Source organism: Coregonus lavaretus, assembly GCF_964263955.1.
Source record: "Coregonus lavaretus genome assembly, contig: HAP1_SCAFFOLD_273, whole genome shotgun sequence".
Classification (NCBI taxonomy): Eukaryota; Metazoa; Chordata; class Actinopteri; order Salmoniformes; family Salmonidae; genus Coregonus; species Coregonus lavaretus.
The window spans coordinates 155,785-177,350 of NW_028160629.1; the positions used below are offsets into that span (position 1 = coordinate 155,785).

Genomic DNA, 21,566 nt, shown 5'->3' on the forward strand with positions numbered 1-21,566 from the left:
GATATACACAGTACATTATACATGTACACACACAACAGAGGACATTTATACACAGCTCAGAGGAAACAGAAAGCTTGCTTGTAGAAAACAACATTTGGACTCTGCAGCTGAAAGAAACCAGTCAGAGCTAAAGCAGAAGGGTAGGAAAAGTTACGAAATATAACATAAAGTAGATGACGGTCTGATACAGCTTTAGTAGATGGTGATGGTCTGTCCAGAACATACTGAATGGTCCCTCTAATTCTCCCATCTCTCTGGCGCAGGAGACAGTGCTGTGGTTTCCAGGATAAGGGCTACGTGTTGAGGCTAGGTTTGGGTAAGGGAAATGTAGGGTCAGGGGTCAGGGGTCAGGGGCTAGGGGTCAGAGGTCAGGGGTCAGAGGTCAGAGGTCAGGGGTCAGGGGTCAGGGGTCAGGGGTCAGGGGTTAAAGGTCAGGGGTCAGAGGTCAGAGGCAGTGGTTGATGGTGGTGTGCCAGGGAGCTTGGTGTAGCAGACAGTCCGTGGTGCTGTCAGCCAGTTTGGCGTGGCGTGAGAGAGCAGCGAGGGGAGCGTTGATGGGTAGACTGGAGCGGTGTAGACAGTACAGGGGAGAGGGAGGGGCCTGTAGGGGGTGTGGCTGCAGGCTGGGAGGATGTCCGGGAACGCCCCCCTGAAGACACAGAGCACTGCAGCCTGAAGCCTTCTTCCCCTGCAGGGCCGAGAGGACGAGAGGCAGGGGGGAGTAACGCCGGGGGGAGGGGTAGGGTCTGGCCGGCAAGGGGGAGATGGGGGAGAAGGGGGAGAAGGGGGAGGTCTTGCAGCAGAGGGGAATACTGAAGGAGTGCAGGCTGGTGTCGGGGCAGGAGAAGGAGGAGAGGGTGAAGGGGTGAGAGGATGGAGGACAGGAGAGAGGGACAAGGCTCTTCAGAGGAGAAGTGCAGTTGCCTGGAGACCCACAGCTCCCTCCTGATGAGACAACAAGACAACACAACAAGATTAACAACCATACCTTTTGTTAGATGAACAACCATAACTACAGTTAGATTAACAACCATAACTAGAGTTAGATTAACAATCATAACTAGAGTTAAATTAACAACCATTACATTTTAGTCATTTAGCAGACGCTCTTATCCAGAGCGATTAGGGTTAAGTGCCTTGCTCAAGGGCACATCGACAGATTTTTCACCTAGTCGGCTCGGGGATTAGAACCAGCGACCTTTCGGTTACTGGCACAACGCTCTTAACCACTAAGCTCCCTGCCGCCCATAACCATAACTAGAGTTGGATTAAAAACCATAACTAGAGTTGTATTGTACAGTGTATTGTCTGTGATTGAGTTAACAGTATTGTTATTATTAAAACAATGAATAGTGTTGTAGTTAGCTGTCTGTGTGTTGTTGTTAGAGAATGTAATAATCAGTGTTGTTGTTAGTGTTAGGTTTCTGAATGTAATAATCAGTGTTGTTGTTAGGGTTATTAATGTAATAATCGGTGTTGTTGTTAGTGTTAGGGTTCTGAATGTAATAATCAGTGTTGTTGTTAGGGTTATTAATGTAATAATCGGTGTTGTTGTTAGTGTTAGGGTTCTGAATGTAATAATCAGTGTTGTTGTTAGGGTTATTAATGTAATAATCGGTGTTGTTGTTAGTGTTAGGGTTCTGAATGTAATATAATCAGTGTTGTTGTTAGTGTTAGGGTTATGAATGTAATAATCAGTGTTGTTGTTGGAGTTAGGGTTATTAATGTAATAATCAGTGTTGTTGTTGGAGTTAGGGTTATTCATGTAATAATCAGTGTTGTTGTTAGGGTTATTAATGTGATAATGAGTGTTGGAGTAGGTCAGTGGGTCTGTCAGTAGGTCTGTCTGTAGGTCTGTCAGTAGGTCAGTAGGTCTGTCAGTAGGTCTGTCAGTAGGTCAGTAGGTCAGTAGGTCTATCAGTAGGTCTGTCAGTAGGTCTGTCAGTAGGTCAGTAGGTCTGTCAGTAGGTATGTCAGTAGGTCTGTCAGTGGGTCAGTCAGTAGGTCTGTCAGTAGGTCTGTCAGTAGGTCAGTAGGTCTGTCAGTAGGGCAGTCAGTAGGTCTGTCAGTAGGTCTGTCAGTAGGTCTGTCAGTAGGTCTGTCAGTAGGTCAGTGGGTCTGTCAGTAGGTCTGTCAGTAGGTCTGTGAGTAGGTCTGTCAGTGGGTCTGTCAGTAGGTCTGTCAGTAGGTCTGTCAGTAGGTCTGTCAGTAGCTCAGTAGGTCTGTCAGTAGGTCTGTCAGTGGGTCTGTCAGTAGGTCTGTCAGTAGGTCAGTAGGTCTGTCAGTAGGTCTGTCAGTAGGTCTGTCAGTGGGTCTGTCAGTAGGTCTGTCAGTGGGTCAGTCAGTAGGTCTGTCAGTAGGTCTGTCAGTAGGTCAGTGGGTCTGTCAGTAGGTCTGTCAGTAGGTCAGTCAGTAGGTCTGTCAGTAGGTCTGTCAGTAGGTCAGTGGGTCTGTCAGTAGGTCTGTCAGTAGGTCTGTCAGTAGGTATGTCAGTAGGTCTGTCAGTAGGTCAGTCAGTAGGTCTGTCAGTAGGTCTGTCAGTAGGTCAGTAGGTCTGTCAGTAGGTCTGTCAGTAGGTCTGTAGGTCTGTCAGTAGGTCTGTCAGTAGGTCAGTCAGTAGGTCTGTCAGTAGGTCTGTCAGTAGGTCAGTGGGTCTGTCAGTAGGTCTGTCAGTAGGTCTGTCAGTAGGTATGTCAGTAGGTCTGTCAGTAGGTCAGTCAGTAGGTCTGTCAGTAGGTCTGTCAGTAGGTCAGTAGGTCTGTCAGTAGGTCTGTGAGTAGGTCTGTCAGTGGGTCTGTCAGTAGGTCTGTCAGTAGGTCTGTCAGTAGGTCAGTAGGTCTGTCAGTAGGTCTGTCAGTAGGTCTGTCAGTGGGTCTGTCAGTAGGTCTGTCAGTAGGTCTGTCAGTAGGTCTGTCAGTAGGTCTGTCAGTAGGTCAGTCAGTAGGTCTGTCAGTAGGTCTGTCAGTAGGTCAGTAGGTCTGTCAGTAGGTCTGTCAGTAGGTCAGTGGGTCTGTCAGTAGGTCTGTCAGTAGGTCAGTAGGTCTGTCAGTAGGTCTGTGAGTAGGTCTGTCAGTGGGTCTGTCAGTAGGTCTGTCAGTAGGTCTGTCAGTAGGTCTGTCAGTAGCTCAGTAGGTCTGTCAGTAGGTCAGTAGGTCTGTCAGTAGGTCTGTCAGTGGGTCTGTCAGTAGGTCTGTCAGTAGGTCTGTCAGTAGGTCTGTCAGTAGGTCTGTCAGTAGCCAGTCACCTTGCAGCTGTAGAGTAAAAGGTTTCAACTCCAGACTGAGGGGATTTCTCCAGGGATAGGACTCCAGCAGCCCATCCAACACACCCCTACACAGAGAGAGCGGGATCAGAAGTGTTACAATAGTGCACTATATAGAGAATAAGGTGTGATGTAGATGCTCTAACAAAGTGTTTATCTATAGCAGTGTTTGTTTACCTGTTCCGGCCTGGATCTCTGAAGCCCTTAGCGAACGGGTTCCTGTCAATCTTCAGCTTGGTGATCTGACAGCACAAACAAAAGATCAGGACAGGCAGAGGGATAGGAATATGACCTACATGGTTTAGTAGGAGCTATGGTTTCCACAGTCACTGCCTGGTCACAGTGACCCCAGTAGCAGGGGTCAGGGAAGGAGAGCTCACAGTCCTAGGGAGCGGCCCGTGTCGGCGGCACTGTGTTATCCTCTAAGTGAATGAAGAAGCTGTTTAGCTTGTCCGGAAGTAAGAAATCGGCATCTGCAACATGGCTGGTTTTCCCTTTGTATTCCATGATTGTCTGGAGTCTGTGCCACATACGTCTCGTGTCTGAGCCGTTGTGTCTGTACTGATGTTTGGCCTGTTTGATTGCCTTACAGAGGGCATAACTGGACTGTTTGAATTCAACCATATTCCTTGCCGTGGTTAAATGCGGTGGTTCACGCTTTCAGTTTTGCGCGAATGCCGGCATCTATCCATGTTTTTTTTTGTGTGTGTATATGTCAATGTTATTCTCAGAGCCAACTCTGGAGGGCAGGGGAGGGCCTTGTAGCCATCCCAGAAGGGACAGTAACAATGGTTGAGAGTTTTTGAAGCGTACTGCAGGCAATGTGTTGATAGAACTTCAGTAGCGTTTTCCTTAGATTTGCTTTATTAAAGTCCCCAGCTACAATAAATGCGGCCTCAGGATATGCGGTTTCCAGTTTGCACAAAGTCCAGTGCAGTTCCTTGAGGGGGAAAATACACGTCTGTGACGATGACCGAAAATAATTATCTCGGGAGGCATTTGATTGAGGTATTCTAGGTCGGGTGTACAAAAGGATTTGAGTTCCTGTACGTTACCACAATCACACCATGAATAGTTAATCATAAAAAATACACCTCCGCCTTTCTTCTTCCTGGAGAGTTTTTGATTCCTGTCTGCGAGATGTACTGAGAACCCAGCTGGCTGTATGGACAAGGACAGTATATCCGCAGAGAGCCATGATTCTGTGAAACAGAGTATGTTACAGTCCCTGATGTCTGTCTGGAAGGAGATCATCACAAGAAGCAGGCCTCCTTATTGGCCCTAGGATTTCTAAGCAAACAGCTGGAGGCAGGGCTTTCTCCTATAGAGCTCCATGTTTATGGAATGGTCTTCCTATCCATGTGAGAGACGCAGACTCGGTCTCGACCTTTAAGTCTTTACTGAAGACTCGTCTCTTCAGTAGGTCCTATGATTGAGTGTAGTCTGGCCCAGGGGTGCAAAGGTGAACGGCAAGGCACTGGAGAGACGAACTGCCCTTGCTGTCTCTGCCTGGCCGGCTCCACTCTCTCCACTGGGATTCTCTGCCTCTGACCCTGTTACGGGGGCTGAGTCACTGGCTTACTGGTGCTTTCCATGCCGTCCCTAGGAGGGGTGCGTCACTTGAGTGGGTTGAGTCACAGACGTGATCTTCCTGTCCGGTTTTGCTCCCCCTCTGGCTCATGCAGTGGAGGAGATCTTCGTGGGCTATACTCAGCCTTGTCTCAGGGTAGTAGGTTGGTGGTCTGTTGATATCCCTCTAGTGGTGTGGGGGCTGTGCTTTGGCAAAGTGGGTGGGGTTATATCCTGCCTGGTTGGCCCTGTCCGGGGGAATTGTCGGACGGGGCCACAGTGTCTCCCGACCCCCCCTGTCTCAGCCTCCAGTATCTATGCTGCAATAGTCTATGTGCCGGGGGGCTAGGGTCAGTCTGTTATATCTGGTGTTATTTTCCTGTCTTATCTGGTGTCCTGTGTGAATTTAAGTATGCTCCCTCTAATTCTCTCTCTCCCCCTTCCCTCCCGGAGGATCTGAGCCCTAGGACCATGCCTCAGGACTACCTGGCCTGATGACTCCTGGCTGTCCCCAGTCCACCTGGTCGTGCTGCTGCTCCAGTTTCAACTGTTCTGCCTGCAGCTAGGGAACCCTGACCTGTTCACCGGACGTGCTACCTTGTCCCAGACCTGCTGTTTTCAACTCTCTCTTCCGCACCTGCTGTATTGAACTCTGAATGATCGGCTATGAAAAGCCAACTGACATTTACTCCTGAGGTACTGACCTGTCTACAACCACTGTGATTATTATTTGACCCTGCTGATCTGATTGTAGTAATGTACAGTGATGTGATGATAGTAGCAATGTACAGTGATGTGATGATAGTAGTAATATACAGTGATGTGATGATAGTAGTAATATACAGTGATGTGAATATAGTAGTAATGTAGCTACAGTGATGTGATGATAGTAGTAATATACACCGATGTGATGATAGTAGTAATGTAGCTACAGTGATGTGATGATAGTAGTAATGTAGCTATAGTGATGTGATGATAGTAGTAATGTAGCTACAGTGACATCATGATAGTAGTAATGTAGCTACAGTGATGTGATGATAGTAGTAATGTAGCTATAGTGATGTGATGATAGTAGTAATGTAGCTATAGTGATGTGATGATAGTAGTAATGTAGCTATAGTGATGTGAATATAGTAGTAATGTAGCTACAGTGATGTGATGATAGTAGTAGTGTAAATACAGTGATGTAAATATAGTAGTAATGTAGCTACAGTGATGTGATGATAGTAGTAATGTAGCTACAGTGACATCATGATAGTAGTAATGTAGCTACAGTGATGTGATGATAGTAGTAATGTAGCTACAGTGATGTGATGATAGTAGTAATGTAGCTACAGTGATGTGAATATAGAAGTAATATACAGTGATGTGATGATAGTAGTAATGTAGCTACAGTGATGTGATGATAGTAGTAATGTAGCTACAGTGATGTGATGATAGTAGTAATGTAGCTACAGTGATGTGATGATAGTAGTAATGTAGCTACAGTGATGTGATGATATTAGTAATGTAGCTACAGTAATGTGATGATAGTAGTAATGTAGCTACAGTGATGTGATGATAGTAGTAATGTAGCTACAGTGATGTGATGATAGTAGTAATGTAGCTACAGTGATGTGATGATAGTAGTGATGTACAGTGATGTGAATATAGTAGTAATATACAGTGATGTGATGATAGTAGTAATATACAGTGATGTGATGATAGCAGTACTGTAGCTACAGTGACGTGATTATAGTAGTAATGTAGCTACAGTGATGTGATGATAGTAGTAATGTAGCTAGAGTGATGTGATGATAGTAGTAATATACAGTGATGTGATGATAGTAGTAATATACAGTGATATGATGATAGTAATAATGTAGCTATAGTGATGTGATGATAGTAGTAATATACAGTGATGTGATGATAGTAGTAATGTAGTTACAGTGATATGAATATAGTAGTAATGTAGCTATAGTGATGTGAATATAGTAGTAATGTTAATACAGTGATGTGATGATAGTAGTAATGTAGCTACAGTGATGTGATGATAGTAGTAATGTAGTTACAGTGATGTGATGATAGTAGTAATGTAGCTACAGGGATGTGAATATAGTAGTAATGTAGCTACAGTGATGTGATGATAGTAGTAATATACACTGATATGATGATAGTAGTAATGTAGCTACAGTGACATCATGATAGTAGTAATGTAGCTATAGTGATGTGAATATAGTAGTAATGTAGTTACAGTGATGTGAATATAGTAGTAATGTAGCTACAGTGATGTGATGATAGTAGTAATGTAGCTACAGTGATGTGATGATAGTAGTAATGTAGCTACAATGATGTGATGATATTAGTAATGTACAGTGATGTGAATATAGTAGTAATATACAGTGATGTGATGATAGTAGTTATATACAGTGATGTGATGATAGCAGTACTGTAGCTACAGTGATGTGATTATAGTAGTAATGTAGCTACAGTGATGTGATGATAGTAGTAATGTAGCTACAGTGATGTGATGATAGTAGTAATATACAGTGATGTGATGATAGTAGTAATATACAGTGATGTGATGATAGTAGTAATATACAGTGATATGATGATAGTAGTAATGTAGCTATAGTGATGTGATGATAGTAGTAATATACAGTGATGTGATGATAGTAGTAATGTAGTTACAGTGATATGAATATAGTAGTAATGTAGCTATAGTGATGTGAATATAGTAGTAATGTAAATACAGTGATGTGATGATAGTAGTAATGTAGCTACAGTGATGTGATTATAGTAATAATGTAGCTATAGTGATGTGAATATAGTAGTAATGTAAATACAGTGATGTGATGATAGTAGTAATGTAGCTACAGTGATGTGATTATAGTAGTAATGTAGCTACAGTGATGTGATGATAGTAGTAATGTAGCTATAGTGATGTGAATATAGTAGTAATATACAGTGATGTGATGATAGTAGTAATATACAGTGATGTGATGATAGTAGTAATGTAGCTACATTGATGTGAATATAGTAGTAATATACAGTGATGTGATGATAGTAGTAATGTAGCTACATTGATGTGAATATATTAGTAATATACAGTGATGTGATGATAGTAGTAATGTAGCTACAGTGATGTGATGATAGTAGTAATGTAGCTACAGTGATGTGATGATAGTAGTAATGTAGCTACAGTGATGTGATGATAGTAGTAATGTAAATACAGTGATGTAAATATAGTAGTAATGTAGCTACAGTGATGTGATGATAGTAGTAATGTAGCTACAGTGATGTGATGATAGTAGTAATGTAGCTACAGTGATGTGATGATAGTAGCAATGTAGCTACAGTGATGTGATGATAGTAGTAATGTAGCTACATTGATGTTATGATAGTAGTAATGTAGCTATAGTGATGTGTTGATAGTAGTAATGTAAATACAGTGATGTGATGATAGTAGTAATGTAGCTATAGTGATATGATGATAGTAGTAATATACAGCGATGTGATGATAGTAGTAATATACAGTGATGTGATGATAGTAGTAATATACAGTGATATGATGATAGTAGTAATGTAGCTATAGTGATGTGATGATAGTAGTAATATACAGTGATGTGATGATAGTAGTAATGTAGCTACAGTGATGTGATGATAGTAGTAATATACAGTGATGTGATGATAGTAGTAATATACAGTGATATGATGATAGTAATAATGTAGCTATAGTGATGTGATGATAGTAGTAATATACAGTGATGTGATGATAGTAGTAATGTAGTTACAGTGATATGAATATAGTAGTAATGTAGCTATAGTGATGTGAATATAGTAGTAATGTTAATACAGTGATGTGATGATAGTAGTAATGTAGCTATAGTGATGTGATGATAGTAGTAATGTAGTTACAGTGATGTGATGATAGTAGTAATGTAGCTACAGGGATGTGAATATAGTAGTAATGTAGCTACAGTGATGTGATGATAGTAGTAATATACACTGATATGATGATAGTAGTAATGTAGCTACAGTGACATCATGATAGTAGTAATGTAGCTATAGTGATGTGAATATAGTAGTAATGTAGTTACAGTGATGTGAATATAGTAGTAATGTAGCTACAGTGATGTGATGATAGTAGTAATGTAGCTACAGTGATGTGATGATAGTAGTAATGTAGCTACAGTGATGTGATGATATTAGTAATGTACAGTGATGTGAATATAGTAGTAATATACAGTGATGTGATGATAGTAGTTATATACAGTGATGTGATGATAGCAGTACTGTAGCTACAGTGATGTGATTATAGTAGTAATGTAGCTACAGTGATGTGATGATAGTAGTAATGTAGCTACAGTGATGTGATGATAGTAGTAATATACAGTGATGTGATGATAGTAGTAATATACAGTGATGTGATGATAGTAGTAATATACAGTGATATGATGATAGTAGTAATGTAGCTATAGTGATGTGATGATAGTAGTAATATACAGTGATGTGATGATAGTAGTAATGTAGTTACAGTGATATGAATATAGTAGTAATGTAGCTATAGTGATGTGAATATAGTAGTAATGTAAATACAGTGATGTGATGATAGTAGTAATGTAGCTACAGTGATGTGATTATAGTAGTAATGTAGCTATAGTGATGTGAATATAGTAGTAATGTAAATACAGTGATGTGATGATAGTAGTAATGTAGCTACAGTGATGTGATTATAGTAGTAATGTAGCTACAGTGATGTGATGATAGTAGTAATGTAGCTATAGTGATGTGAATATAGTAGTAATATACAGTGATGTGATGATAATAGTAATATACAGTGATGTGATGATAGTAGTAATGTAGCTACATTGATGTGAATATAGTAGTAATATACAGTGATGTGATGATAGTAGTAATGTAGCTACATTGATGTGAATATATTAGTAATATACAGTGATGTGATGATAGTAGTAATGTAGCTACAGTGATGTGATGATAGTAGTAATGTAGCTACAGGATGTGATGATAGTAGTAATGTAGCTACAGTGATGTGATGATAGTAGTAATGTAGCTACAGTGATGTGATGATAGTGGTAATGTAGCTACAGTGATGTGATGATAGTAGTAATGTAAATACAGTGATGTAAATATAGTAGTAATGTAGCTACAGTGATGTGATGATAGTATTAATGTAGCTACAGTGATGTGATGATAGTAGTAATGTGGCTACAGTGATGTGATGATAGTAGTAATGTAGCTACAGTGATGTGATGATAGTAGTAATGTAGCTACAGTGATGTGATGATAGTAGTAATGTAGCTATAGTGATGTGTTGATAGTAGTAATGTAAATACAGTGATGTGATGATAGTAGTAATGTAGCTATAGTGATGTGATGATAGTAGTAATATACAGCGATGTGATGATAGTAGTAATATACAGTGATGTGATGATAGTAGTAATATACAGTGATATGATGATAGTAGTAATGTAGCTATAGTGATGTGATGATAGTAGTAATATACAGTGATGTGATGATAGTAGTAATGTAGTTACAGTGATATGAATATAGTAGTAATGTAGCTATAGTGATGTGAATATAGTAGTAATGTAAATACAGTGATGTGATGATAGTAGTAATGTAGCTAAAGTGATGTGAGTATAGTAGTAATTTAGCTATAGTGATGTGAATATAGTAGTAATGTAAATACAGTGATGTGATGATAGTAGTAATGTAGCTACAGTGATGTGATTATAGTAGTAATGTAGCTACAGTGATGTGATGATAGTAGTAATGTAGCTATAGTGATGTGAATATAGTAGTAATATACAGTGATGTGATGATAGTAGTAATATACAGTAATGTGATGATAGTAGTAATGTAGCTACATTGATGTGAATATAGTAGTAATATACAGTGATGTGATGATAGTAGTTATGTAGCTATAGTGATGTGAATATATTAGTAATATACAGTGATGTGATGATAGTAGTAATGTAGCTACAGTGATGTGATGATAGTAGTAATGTAGCTACAGTGATGTGATGATAGTAGTAATGTAGCTACAGTGATGTGATGATAGTAGTAATGTAGCTACAGTGATGTGATGATAGTAGTAATGCAGCTACAGTGATGTGATGATAGTAGTAATGTAGCTACAGTGATGTGGTGATAGTAGTGATGTAAATACAGTGATGTGATGATAGTAGTAATGTAGCTACAGTGATGTGATGATAGTAGTAATATACAGTGATGTGATAATAGTAGTAATATACAGTGATGTGATGATAGTAGTAATGTAGCTACAGTGATGTGATTATAGTAGTAATGTAGCTACAGTGATGTGATGATAGTAGTAATGTAGCTATAGTGATGTGAATATAGTAGTAATATACAGTGATGTGATGATAGTAGTAATATACAGTGATGTGATGATAGTAGTAATGTAGCTACATTGATGTGAATATAATAGTAATATACAGTGATGTGATGATAGTAGTAATGTAGCTATAGTGATGTGAATATATTAGTAATATACAGTGATGTGATGATAGTAGTAATGTAGCTACAGTGATGTGATGATAGTAGTAATGTAGCTACAGTGATGTGATGATAGTAGTAATGTAGCTACAGTGATGTGGTGATAGTAGTAATGTAGCTATAGTGATGTGATGATAGTAGTAATGTAAATACAGTGATGTGATGATAGTAGTAATGTAGCTACAGTGATGTGATGATAGTAGTTATATACAGTGATGTGATGATAGTAGTAATATACAGTGATGTGATGATAGCAGTAATGTAGCTACAGTGATGTGATGATAGTAGTAATGTAGCTACAGTGATGTGATGATAGTAGTAATGTAGCTATAGTGATGTGAATATATTAGTAATATACAGTGATGTGATGATAGTAGTAATGTAGCTACAGTGATGTGATGATAGTGGTAATGTAGCTACAGTGATGTGATGATAGTAGTAATGTAGCTACAGTGATGTGATGATAGTAGTAATGTAGCTACAGTGATGTGATGATAGTAGTAATGTAGCTACAGTGATGTGATGATAGTAGTAATGTAGCTACAGTGATGTGGTGATAGTAGTAATGTAGCTATAGTGATGTGATGATAGTAGTAATGTAAATACAGTGATGTGATGATAGTAGTAATGTAGCTACAGTGATGTGATGATAGTAGTAATATACAGTGATGTGATGATAGTAGTAATATACAGTGATGTGATGATAGCAGTAATGTAGCTACAGTGATGTCATGTTATTAGTCATGTAAGGTGTTTGGAGGCGTGAGCTGTTAAGACAACAACAACCTCCTCAGTCCGTTTATAGCGCTGAGCTGAGGGCTGCTGGGAGCTGGAGGCTGTAGGCCACACCCTCTGGGATTACAAATCCTTACAGCCACCTTGGCAGCCAGCCATTTCAAACAGGACACACACACACCCGAACACACACACACTCGAACACACTCGAACCCACTCGAACACACTCGAACACACACACAAATACATACACACACACACACACACACACACAAACACACACACACACATACACACATACACATACACACACACACACAAGGAGTGTGTTGGTGTTTGACAGTCAGCCATCCTTAGCCAGCCTGGTCACTCTCTGGTCTCTAGAATAATGTCCTGAGCTTGGTTTAGTAGGAGCTATGGTTTCCACAGTCACTGTCCTGAGCTTGGTTTAGTAAGAGCTATGGTTTCCACAGTCACTGTCCTGAGCTTGGTTTAGTAGGAGCTATGGTTTCCACAGTCACTGTCCTGAGCTTGGTTTAGTAAGAGCTATGGTTTCCACAGTCACTGTCCTGAGCTTGGTTTAGTAGGAGCTATGGTTTCCACAGTCACTGTCCTTAGCTTGGTTTAGTAGGAGCTATGGTAAAACAGACCATGATGGTGTCTGTGTGTGTTTCTATATTATTACACGTCCAGCATTAGTGAAGCGGACCCTGATGAAGAGAGCTGCTGCCAATCCCCGATAGACTTCTGTTACTGCAGGGACCACAGCCAACACCACGGTCACACAGACACACACACACACACACACACACACACACACACACACACACACACAGACACACACACACACACACACACACACACACAGACACACACACACACACACACACACACACACACACACACACACACACACAGACACACACACACACGCACACAAACACACACACAGACACACACACAGACACACACACACACACACACACAGACACACACACAGACACACACACACACACACACACACACACACACAGACACACAAACAAACACACACAGACACACAAACACACACACAGACACACACAGACACACACACACACACAGCCAGTCCTCCTGATCCATTCTACTGAGTTTCTAATTTAGACCACTGCGAAGCCAGTCCTCCTGATGCATTCTACTGAGTTTCTAGTTTAGACCACAGCGAAGCCAGTCCTCCTGATCCATTCTACTGAGTTTCTAGTTTAGACCACAGTGAAGCCAGTCCTCCTGATCCATTCTACTGAGGTTCTAGTTTAGACCACAGTGAAGCCAGTCCTCCTGATCCATTCTACTGAGTTTCTAGTTTAGACCACAGCGAAGCCAGTCCTCCTGATCCATTCTACTGAGTTTCTAGTTTAGACCACAGTGAAGCCAGTCCTCCTGATCCATTCTACTGAGTTTCTAGTTTAGACCACAGCGAAGCCAGTCCTCCTGATCCATTTTTACTGAGTTTCTAGTTTAGACCACAGCGAAGCCAGTCCTCCTGATCCATTCTACTGAGTTTCTAGTTTAGACCACAGTGAAGCCAGTCCTCCTGATCCATTCTACTGAGGTTCTAGTTTAGACCACAGTGAAGCCAGTCCTCCTGATCCATTCTACTGAGTTTCTAGTTTAGACCACAGCGAAGCCAGTCCTCCTGATCCATTTTTACTGAGTTTCTAGTTTAGACCACAGCGAAGCCAGTCCTCCTGATCCATTCTACTGAGTTTCTAGTTTAGACCACAGTGAAGCCAGTCCTCCTGATCCATTCTACTGAGGTTCTAGTTTAGACCACAGTGAAGCCAGTCCTCCTGATCCATTCTACTGAGTTTCTAGTTTAGACCACAGCGAAGCCAGTCCTCCTGATCCATTCTACTGAGTTTCTAGTTTAGACCACAGTGAAGCCAGTCCTCCTGATCCATTCTACTGAGTTTCTAGTTTAGACCACAGTGAAGCCAGTCTTCCTGATCCATTCTACTGAGTTTCTAGTTTAGACCACAGTGAAGCCAGTCTTCCTGATCCATTCTACTGAGTTTCTAGTTTAGACCACAGTGAAGCCAGTCCTCCTGATCCATTCTACTGAGGTTCTAGTTTAGACCACAGTGAAGCCAGTCCTCCTGATCTATTCTACTGAGTTTCTAGTTTAGACCACAGCGAAGCCAGTCCTCCTGATCCATTCTACTGAATTTCTAATTTAGACCACAGTGAAGCCAGTCCTCCTGATCCATTCTACTGAGTTTCTAGTTTAGACCACAGTGAAGCCAGTCCTCCTGATCCATTCTACTGAGTTTCTAGTTTAGACCACAGCGAAGCCAGTCCTCCTGATCTATTCTACTGAGTTTCTAGTTTAGACCACAGTGAAGCCAGTCCTCCTGATCCATTCTACTGTGTTAGCAGTAATCATCATTCATATTGTCAATAACTAAGTTAACTACCTATTGGTTCTGATTGTGTGTTCTGATTGGCTGACACAGTAACTGTCTGTTGGTTCTGATTGGTTAAGGCAGTACCTATTGGTTCTGACTTGCTGACAGTATGTACCTGTTGGTTCTGATAGGCTGTCACGGTGGTGAACTCTGTCTCTGGGAAGGAGAAGCTGGCCATACCCTCAGTTGGCAGCGAAGGGATCTTTGATAGGTCCAGCCGGGGGTCGTGGCGGATCACATGGACGCGAGGCTTGTACTTATGCATCGACTGTAGAATGATCTGGACCAAGAGAGTTGTTTAGAGAAGGATGGCAATGTGATGTCAATCAGCACAACATAGATATTACATGCATTTTGGTCATGTATGTTGTGTTTAGGAGGTTTCTGAACTTCATACATGATTATATAACAACCAACTGTCATTAAATACAGTCTGTAAGATGTGCAGACCTTAGAGCAGGTCAACCAATAACAACCCCCAAATCCCAGACAAACATACCAAACATCATCACCATTCAGTAGCCATTTTAAAAGAACTTTCATCGTGACTATAGCCTTTTTTCTAACAAAACTGTTTCTCTTCTCAGATAGTTCGAAACCTCTTTCAGTAAATTGTTTGCTCTTGACCCATAAAATACAGTGATAGAATATATTAAGCATTAAGGAGGTGTTGTATATGGCCGAAACACCATGGCTAAGGGCAACGTGGACTCCCTGGATACAGCCCTTAGTCATGATATATTGGCCACATACCACAAACCCCAGAGGAGCCTTATTGCTATTAGAAACTAGGGTTAGGGTTAGGGTCATTCTATTATAAACTAGTTACCAGCATTATTAGAACACTAAACAAGTCATTCTATTATAAACTAATTACCAGCATTATTAGAACACTAAACAAGTCATTCTATTATAAACTAGTTACCAGCATTATTAGAACACTAAACAAGTCATTCTATTATAAACTAGTTACCAGCATTATTAGAACACTAAACAAGTCATTCTATTTTAAACTGGTTACCAACATTCTTGGAACAGTAAACAAGTCATTATATTATAAACTGGTTAACAACATTATTAGAAAATGTTGCATCATACCCATGGTATGTTGTCTGATATACCACGGCTTTCAGCCAATCAGCATCCAGGACCCACACTACCCGGATTATAATAGTATTTCTAAACCTGGTAGTTTGGATCCTGGATGCTGATTGGCTAAAACAGCATTCCAGCCATGTGTAATAAAGTCATATAGATTAGCAGTCAGATTGTAATAGAACATAGCAGGTGAAATGATAGTAGACCAGAAATAGAGACGTGACCTACGTGTCCCTTGTCCTCCATCTCGTTGTTAGTCAGTTTGACCCGGTCGAAGCTGATCACCTGACGCATCCAAGTCTCGCCCACGCACGGGGAGTCGGGGTGCAGGTAAAGGCGAGGCGCGATGCACGAGTGGTCTGTGTTTCCCGCCACCATCCACTGGGAGCTGTGGTACACATACCTGAATACAACAGAAAACAATATCCACTACTTCCACTCTATTGTCCACACAGAGTTGAGAAGTTGGCTTCACCAACAACAGGTGAAAAGACTAATAATGAGTTGTGACCACAGAGTTCTCCTCTTACAAAGCTATGCCATAAGAGTTTGGCCTGAAGTAACTGACTTTCTAAGTCAAACATTTTTGTCACTATATTTAGGCTGTATTTTATATACCCCTTCACCCTCCAGTGGCGTGTATTCATGGATGCTAAGGAAAGCCAGGCTTACCCAAAAAAAATTGCCAAGATTAAGGGAAAAAACATATACAATAATGTATCTTTCGTCTCTCTGTGTTTCATAATGTTCCTTTAATTTGCTGAATGTCTCTCACCGGAGAAAGCATCCGAGTGAGTGAAACAGCGCCCCCTCTGTCTCTGTATGTGTAGCCCATCTATCTGATGCTGTGTGGCGAAAAAGAGTATGACATTGTTGCCGCCCTTAGCATTAAATGCAAGGGAAGCCAGCAATCATTTGGCCTCCCTTGATAAATAAATTATACAATAATAGCCAATCAGCTTTGAGCTAAACTGAGTGAACTCAACTGTGAATGGTCCTTGCACACCAAAACAATTTTTTTTACGGAAGCCAGTTTGGATTTCACATCAAAAGCCAAACCTCATTGACATAAAACAAAATTGAATTGTTGCATCTCATTGTGTTTTGTCCTCCGGTGGCTAGCCAGCTAGCTACAATTGGCCTTTTCCTAAATTAGCCATGGATGGAGACAGGGAGTTGGACTTGTGGTTTTACTTAATTCTCCTTCCTGGCCAATGATTATAACGGCAATTCTGATCCAACCATTAATTAATACATTGTGCCCCTGGACTGAGAGGATGGAAGTTCAATATGTAGCTAGATGTAGAAGGCTAATGTTAACTAGCTGGCTAATCATTGCCCATGAAAGGAAGTTAGGCTAGCGAGCAAGTGTTTTAGTCAGGTAGCCGAGGACAACCAAAACTAAAAGGGTGTACTGTGTGACAGAGTCATAGAGCGTTTAGGCAATATGAAAGAGGAGGATGGCATTGGTGTTTCTCTACAAGTAGGGTGAGTCAACATGTTTTTTCTACTTAAACACACACAGCAATCAGTGCCATGGACAGCCACATAGTATTTAGCTCACATTGATTACTAAATTGTTTTTGGAATCTTTTAGTTGTCACTGTATTAGACTAAGTATAGGTGATTTGATGATGTTGAAGTTGAAATGGTGCTGGAATAGTGGAGGCAGCTCCTGTTTTCTTTGCAACTTGCGGTAACTCTCCGGTGTTCTAAATCAATAGTTGTTTAGTGGACCGAACATTTCTGAAATATTGACTAGATTGACCATGATATTTACTTACTATGGTATTGGAACTGACTTTTTAAATATTTCCTGTATATAGTATGCTTACTTACTATGGTATTGTTTATTTAATATTTCTAATTTTTTATTCTCTTGTTTTTGTGTGTTTTTTTTTAGAAATAAATTGTTATTAATTATTGCATTGATGGGTTTTGAGTTTGCAAGAACAGCATTTCACTGTACTTGTGCATGTGACATTGAAACTTGAAACTTATTGTCTCAGCCTTAGGCCTATCACGGTAGCAAGGCATATGAACTGACAGGTTATAGAGCAACCAACGCAATTATCACAACACATTGGTTGTAATATGGCTTTTTTCCCCTAGCTTGGCTTCCCCAGTGATTTTACCCAAGCACCGCTGCTGTCACACTGTACTCATGAATTGTTTGTTTTTTATTATAGTTGTTTTACCTTTATTTAACTAGGCAAGTCAGTCAAGAACCAATTCTTATTTACTATGACGGCCTGCACCGGCTAAATCCGGACGACGCTGGGCCAATTGGGTAAAATGTTTGATTTACAGTATAGAAATTGAGTAGAGTTTGTAGCTTCATTTGAGAGAAATGAAGAAACAAAGGAAATACATGTAGGCTAGACCTATTAATGCAATAATGCGCTGGTTTTAAAGTAAGTTTCTAAAATAGGAGACAATTTCCTTTCGTGCAATTTATAATTGTAGGCTACATATACGTTTAGGGTCTACCTGTATCGTTTGGAGTCGACGGGCATGACGTCCATGGCGATGTAGTACTGCTGGCACGGGTCCAGGTTACGCACCTTCACGCGCAAGGACGGGAACATCCTCCTGTAGAAAACACACACACAGAGTTTAAAGTAGATATACATGCGCTAAAATCCTCATCATATAACAGCATATTTAATTTAATCCATAATGTTATTAAATATCAACTGCTGTGGAGAACTGATAAAACAAGCAGCGATCAGGGGGCGGCAGGTAGCTCAGTGGTTAAGAGCGTTGTGCCATTAACCGGAAGGTCGCTGGTTCTAATCCCTGAGCCGACTACGTGAAACATCCGTCTATGTGGCCTTGAGCAAGGCACTTAACCCTAATTGCTCCTGTAAATCTCTCTGGATAAGAGCGTCTGATGAATGTAAATAAATAAATAATCAGTGTTTTGATGCGTCAGTTAAATTCGTTGGCAATGTAAGACCAGAGAAAGAGATGCTGCGGACCTCAGTCAAGGTGAAACTCTGAGGCCACGAGGGCATTCTGACGAGATGTATTACTCTTCTCATAAAAACGACCATCAAATGTTTAAAAATAACTTTGCAGCAACAGAGATAATATAATTTATAACAAGTCATGAAATGTTTAGCCGATATATAATAACGTGCTTTTATGAAAATGTTATCGTGAAAATGTTAAAGAATATGCAAAGAGTTTAAATTACAAGATTACCCATAAATGTAATTACAAAATAACAGAGCTCCAATTCCTGAAGAATAAAGCATGCAAATTGTTAATTATATGATAAGAGTCAAATAATATAAAGTTATAGAATTACTATGAAAAAATGCAACCCTAAAATATTTCAAAAAATTCCAATGGCCTTTTATAAAATGATAAAAACGTATCCTCATTTTTTTTTTACGGGGTGTACTGACCCTGTAAAATAACTACTTGACAAGCCCTTTTGGCATTTTCCCCTCCTACACATACTGTTGTTGTGTTTTTCAACTGTGTAAAAACGGTCTTTCTATTGGTGAAAATAAATAAACACTCAATAGTTTAAAGGCTGCAGTAAATTGTACATTTAATTTCTCTGTCATCTTATAAAACGAAAATACCCTTCTCTAACTGTAGATATAGCTGTAAAGATGTCGTAACATCAATCAAATAATAGGCTATAGTCCTGTAGCTCATTTGGTAGAGCATGGCGCTTGCAACGCCAGGGTTGTGGGTTCGTTTCCCACGGGGTGCCAGTATGAAAAATGTATGCACTCACTAACTGTAAGTCGCTCTGGATAAGAGCGTCTGCTAAATGACAAAAATGTATAATGTATGTTTTTGCAAGTGCAACATGTTTATTATCCTCATACTGTAAATCAGTTTGATTAGTGTTGGTCTATAGTGTAGTGTATTGGCTACTGTGTGTTAATGTGTAAAGGCCTGAGTTTGACCTAGTTTAGTTAGCTTGTGTGAAGGTCTGTAATTTGACAGTTTGGTAGGCGTGTGAAGGTGTCAGTTTTACCTGCCCGCTTTGGTAATGATCATCTCTGTCCCAATCTCATGAAACCTGGTCCACAGATCCGACCCCTGGAGCTCCACCCGGACCTCTCTCTCCTCTCTACCCGGGTTAGAGTCACTCTCTCCCGGTCTTCTCCTTTCTTCTCTCCCCGGTTCAGAGTCGCTCTCTCCCGGCCTTCTCGGCGTGTTACCAGCCTTCCTTCTCTGGTCCTTTGGGTAATCTTTTTACATTTACATTTTACATTTTAGTCATTTAGCAGACGCTCTTATCCAGAGCGACTTACAGTTAGTGAGTGCATACATTTTTCATACTTTTTTGAGTAAAGGAACAGTTTAAGACATTCTATATTGTTGATAAATGTAATGTAAATGTTGATACATTAGAACTGTTGTCTCCTGAACATGTAGAATGCTACTGGCTTGATTCCATTTAAGTGTAAGCTTTCAGCTGTTTCCTTTAATGAAAACATTTGATAAACTATTGAAGTGAAAAACGCTAGGAATGCGTCATCAATAGTCCTACTAACTCAATACAAGGCCACAAAACAAGTTGTTGTTTTCTATTTTACAACTTGGACAGTGCTTCTCAGAAGAAGCAAAAATAACACTCCATTACACTGTACTGTTTTTTCGACCGACCTTGTTCCTCTGTCTCCTGCCGAACGGGGCTTGTCTCCGTCTCTGTGTCTCCCGGTGAGCTCGAGTCCTTCCCGTTCTCCTCCTTCATCCTCTTGATCGTTTTACCGACGAGTGCTTCCACCGAGAAAGCGTGGGCTCGCGAGCTCAGACCCTGCATCCTGGCGCAAGGCGGTCAGTCTCCTCTCTCCGGGGTCCTGAAGGCTGCACTCTTGTCGTGCGCTGTTCCGTTTTCCCGCCTCATCCAGGGCCTCCGCGAGCCCCCGGTCTGTCGGTCTGTCTTCTGTTCTTGTGGCTATGAGACGCAGCTAATTGACCCAGTGAGTTCCCATGGCTCCGTGGCGCGCGCACTATGCATCTAAATCCTTGTCAACCGCCCTGCTGTTTCCGCTCCCCTCTCTCTCCTCCCTTTCCTCCTTTTCACGCTCCTCTGTTCCTCTCTCTCTCTCTCTCTCTCTCTCTCTCTCTCTCTCTCTCTCTCTCTCTCTCTCTCCTCCCTTTCCTCCTTTTCACGCTCCTCTGTTCTCTCTCTCTCTCTCTCTCTCTCTCTCTCTCTCTCTCTCTCCTCCCTTTCCTCCTTTTCACGCTCCTCTGTTCCTCTCTCTCTCTCTCTCTCTCTCTCTCTCCTCCCTTTCCTCCTTTTCACGCTCCTCTGTTCCTCTCTCTCTCTCTCTCTCTCTCTCTCTCAATTCAATTCAATTCAAAGGGCTTTATTGGCATGGGAAACGTGTTTACATTGCCAAAGCAAGTGGAATAGACAATAAACAAAAAGGGAAATAAACAACGGAAATAAACACTAAACATTACACTCACAAAAGTTTTAAAATAATGTAGACGTTTAAAATCTCTCTCTCAGCTTCTAGTCTCTCTCCTTCACAGTGTCACGGTAGGAGAAGGAGGGCGCTCTAATGGTCCTTTATTGGGCATCACATACACACACAAACAGAACTTTACGCATAGTTAAGGATGACAATCTCTCCGTCGACAGACAGCAATTATCAGTTCTCATTATTTTAATGTATTTTTAATTTTTTTGTAATTTAGCAGACGCTCTTATCCAGAGCGATTTACAGGAGCAATTAGGGTTAAGTGCCTTGCTCAAGGGCACATCGACAGATTTGTCACCTAGTCGGCTCGGGGATTAGAACCAGCGACCTTTCGGTTACTGGCACAACGCTCTTAACCACTAAGCTACCTGCCGCCCACTAAGCTACCTGCCCCCAATAAATTATGTATTTATTTGGTAAAATGTATGCCCTCACTAACTGTAAGTCGCTCTGGATAAGAGCGTCTGCTAAATGACT

The 21,566-nt window shown here is 40.9% G+C and overlaps 1 protein-coding gene across 1 annotated transcript; it reads right to left on the bottom strand.

Moving 5' to 3' along the window:
• Positions 1–445: 445 nt before the first annotated feature.
• Positions 446–20,422, bottom strand: tbx22 (T-box transcription factor 22; the record flags this gene model as incomplete). The annotated part of the gene is made up of 8 exons (XM_084196076.1): positions 446–945; positions 3,245–3,330; positions 3,440–3,504; positions 14,648–14,812; positions 15,859–16,033; positions 18,121–18,222; positions 19,631–19,847; positions 20,266–20,422. 8 exons carry the CDS (start codon positions 20,420–20,422, stop codon positions 446–448), a joined length of 1,467 nt encoding a protein of 488 aa, XP_084052202.1.
• Positions 20,423–21,566: the final 1,144 nt, after the last annotated feature.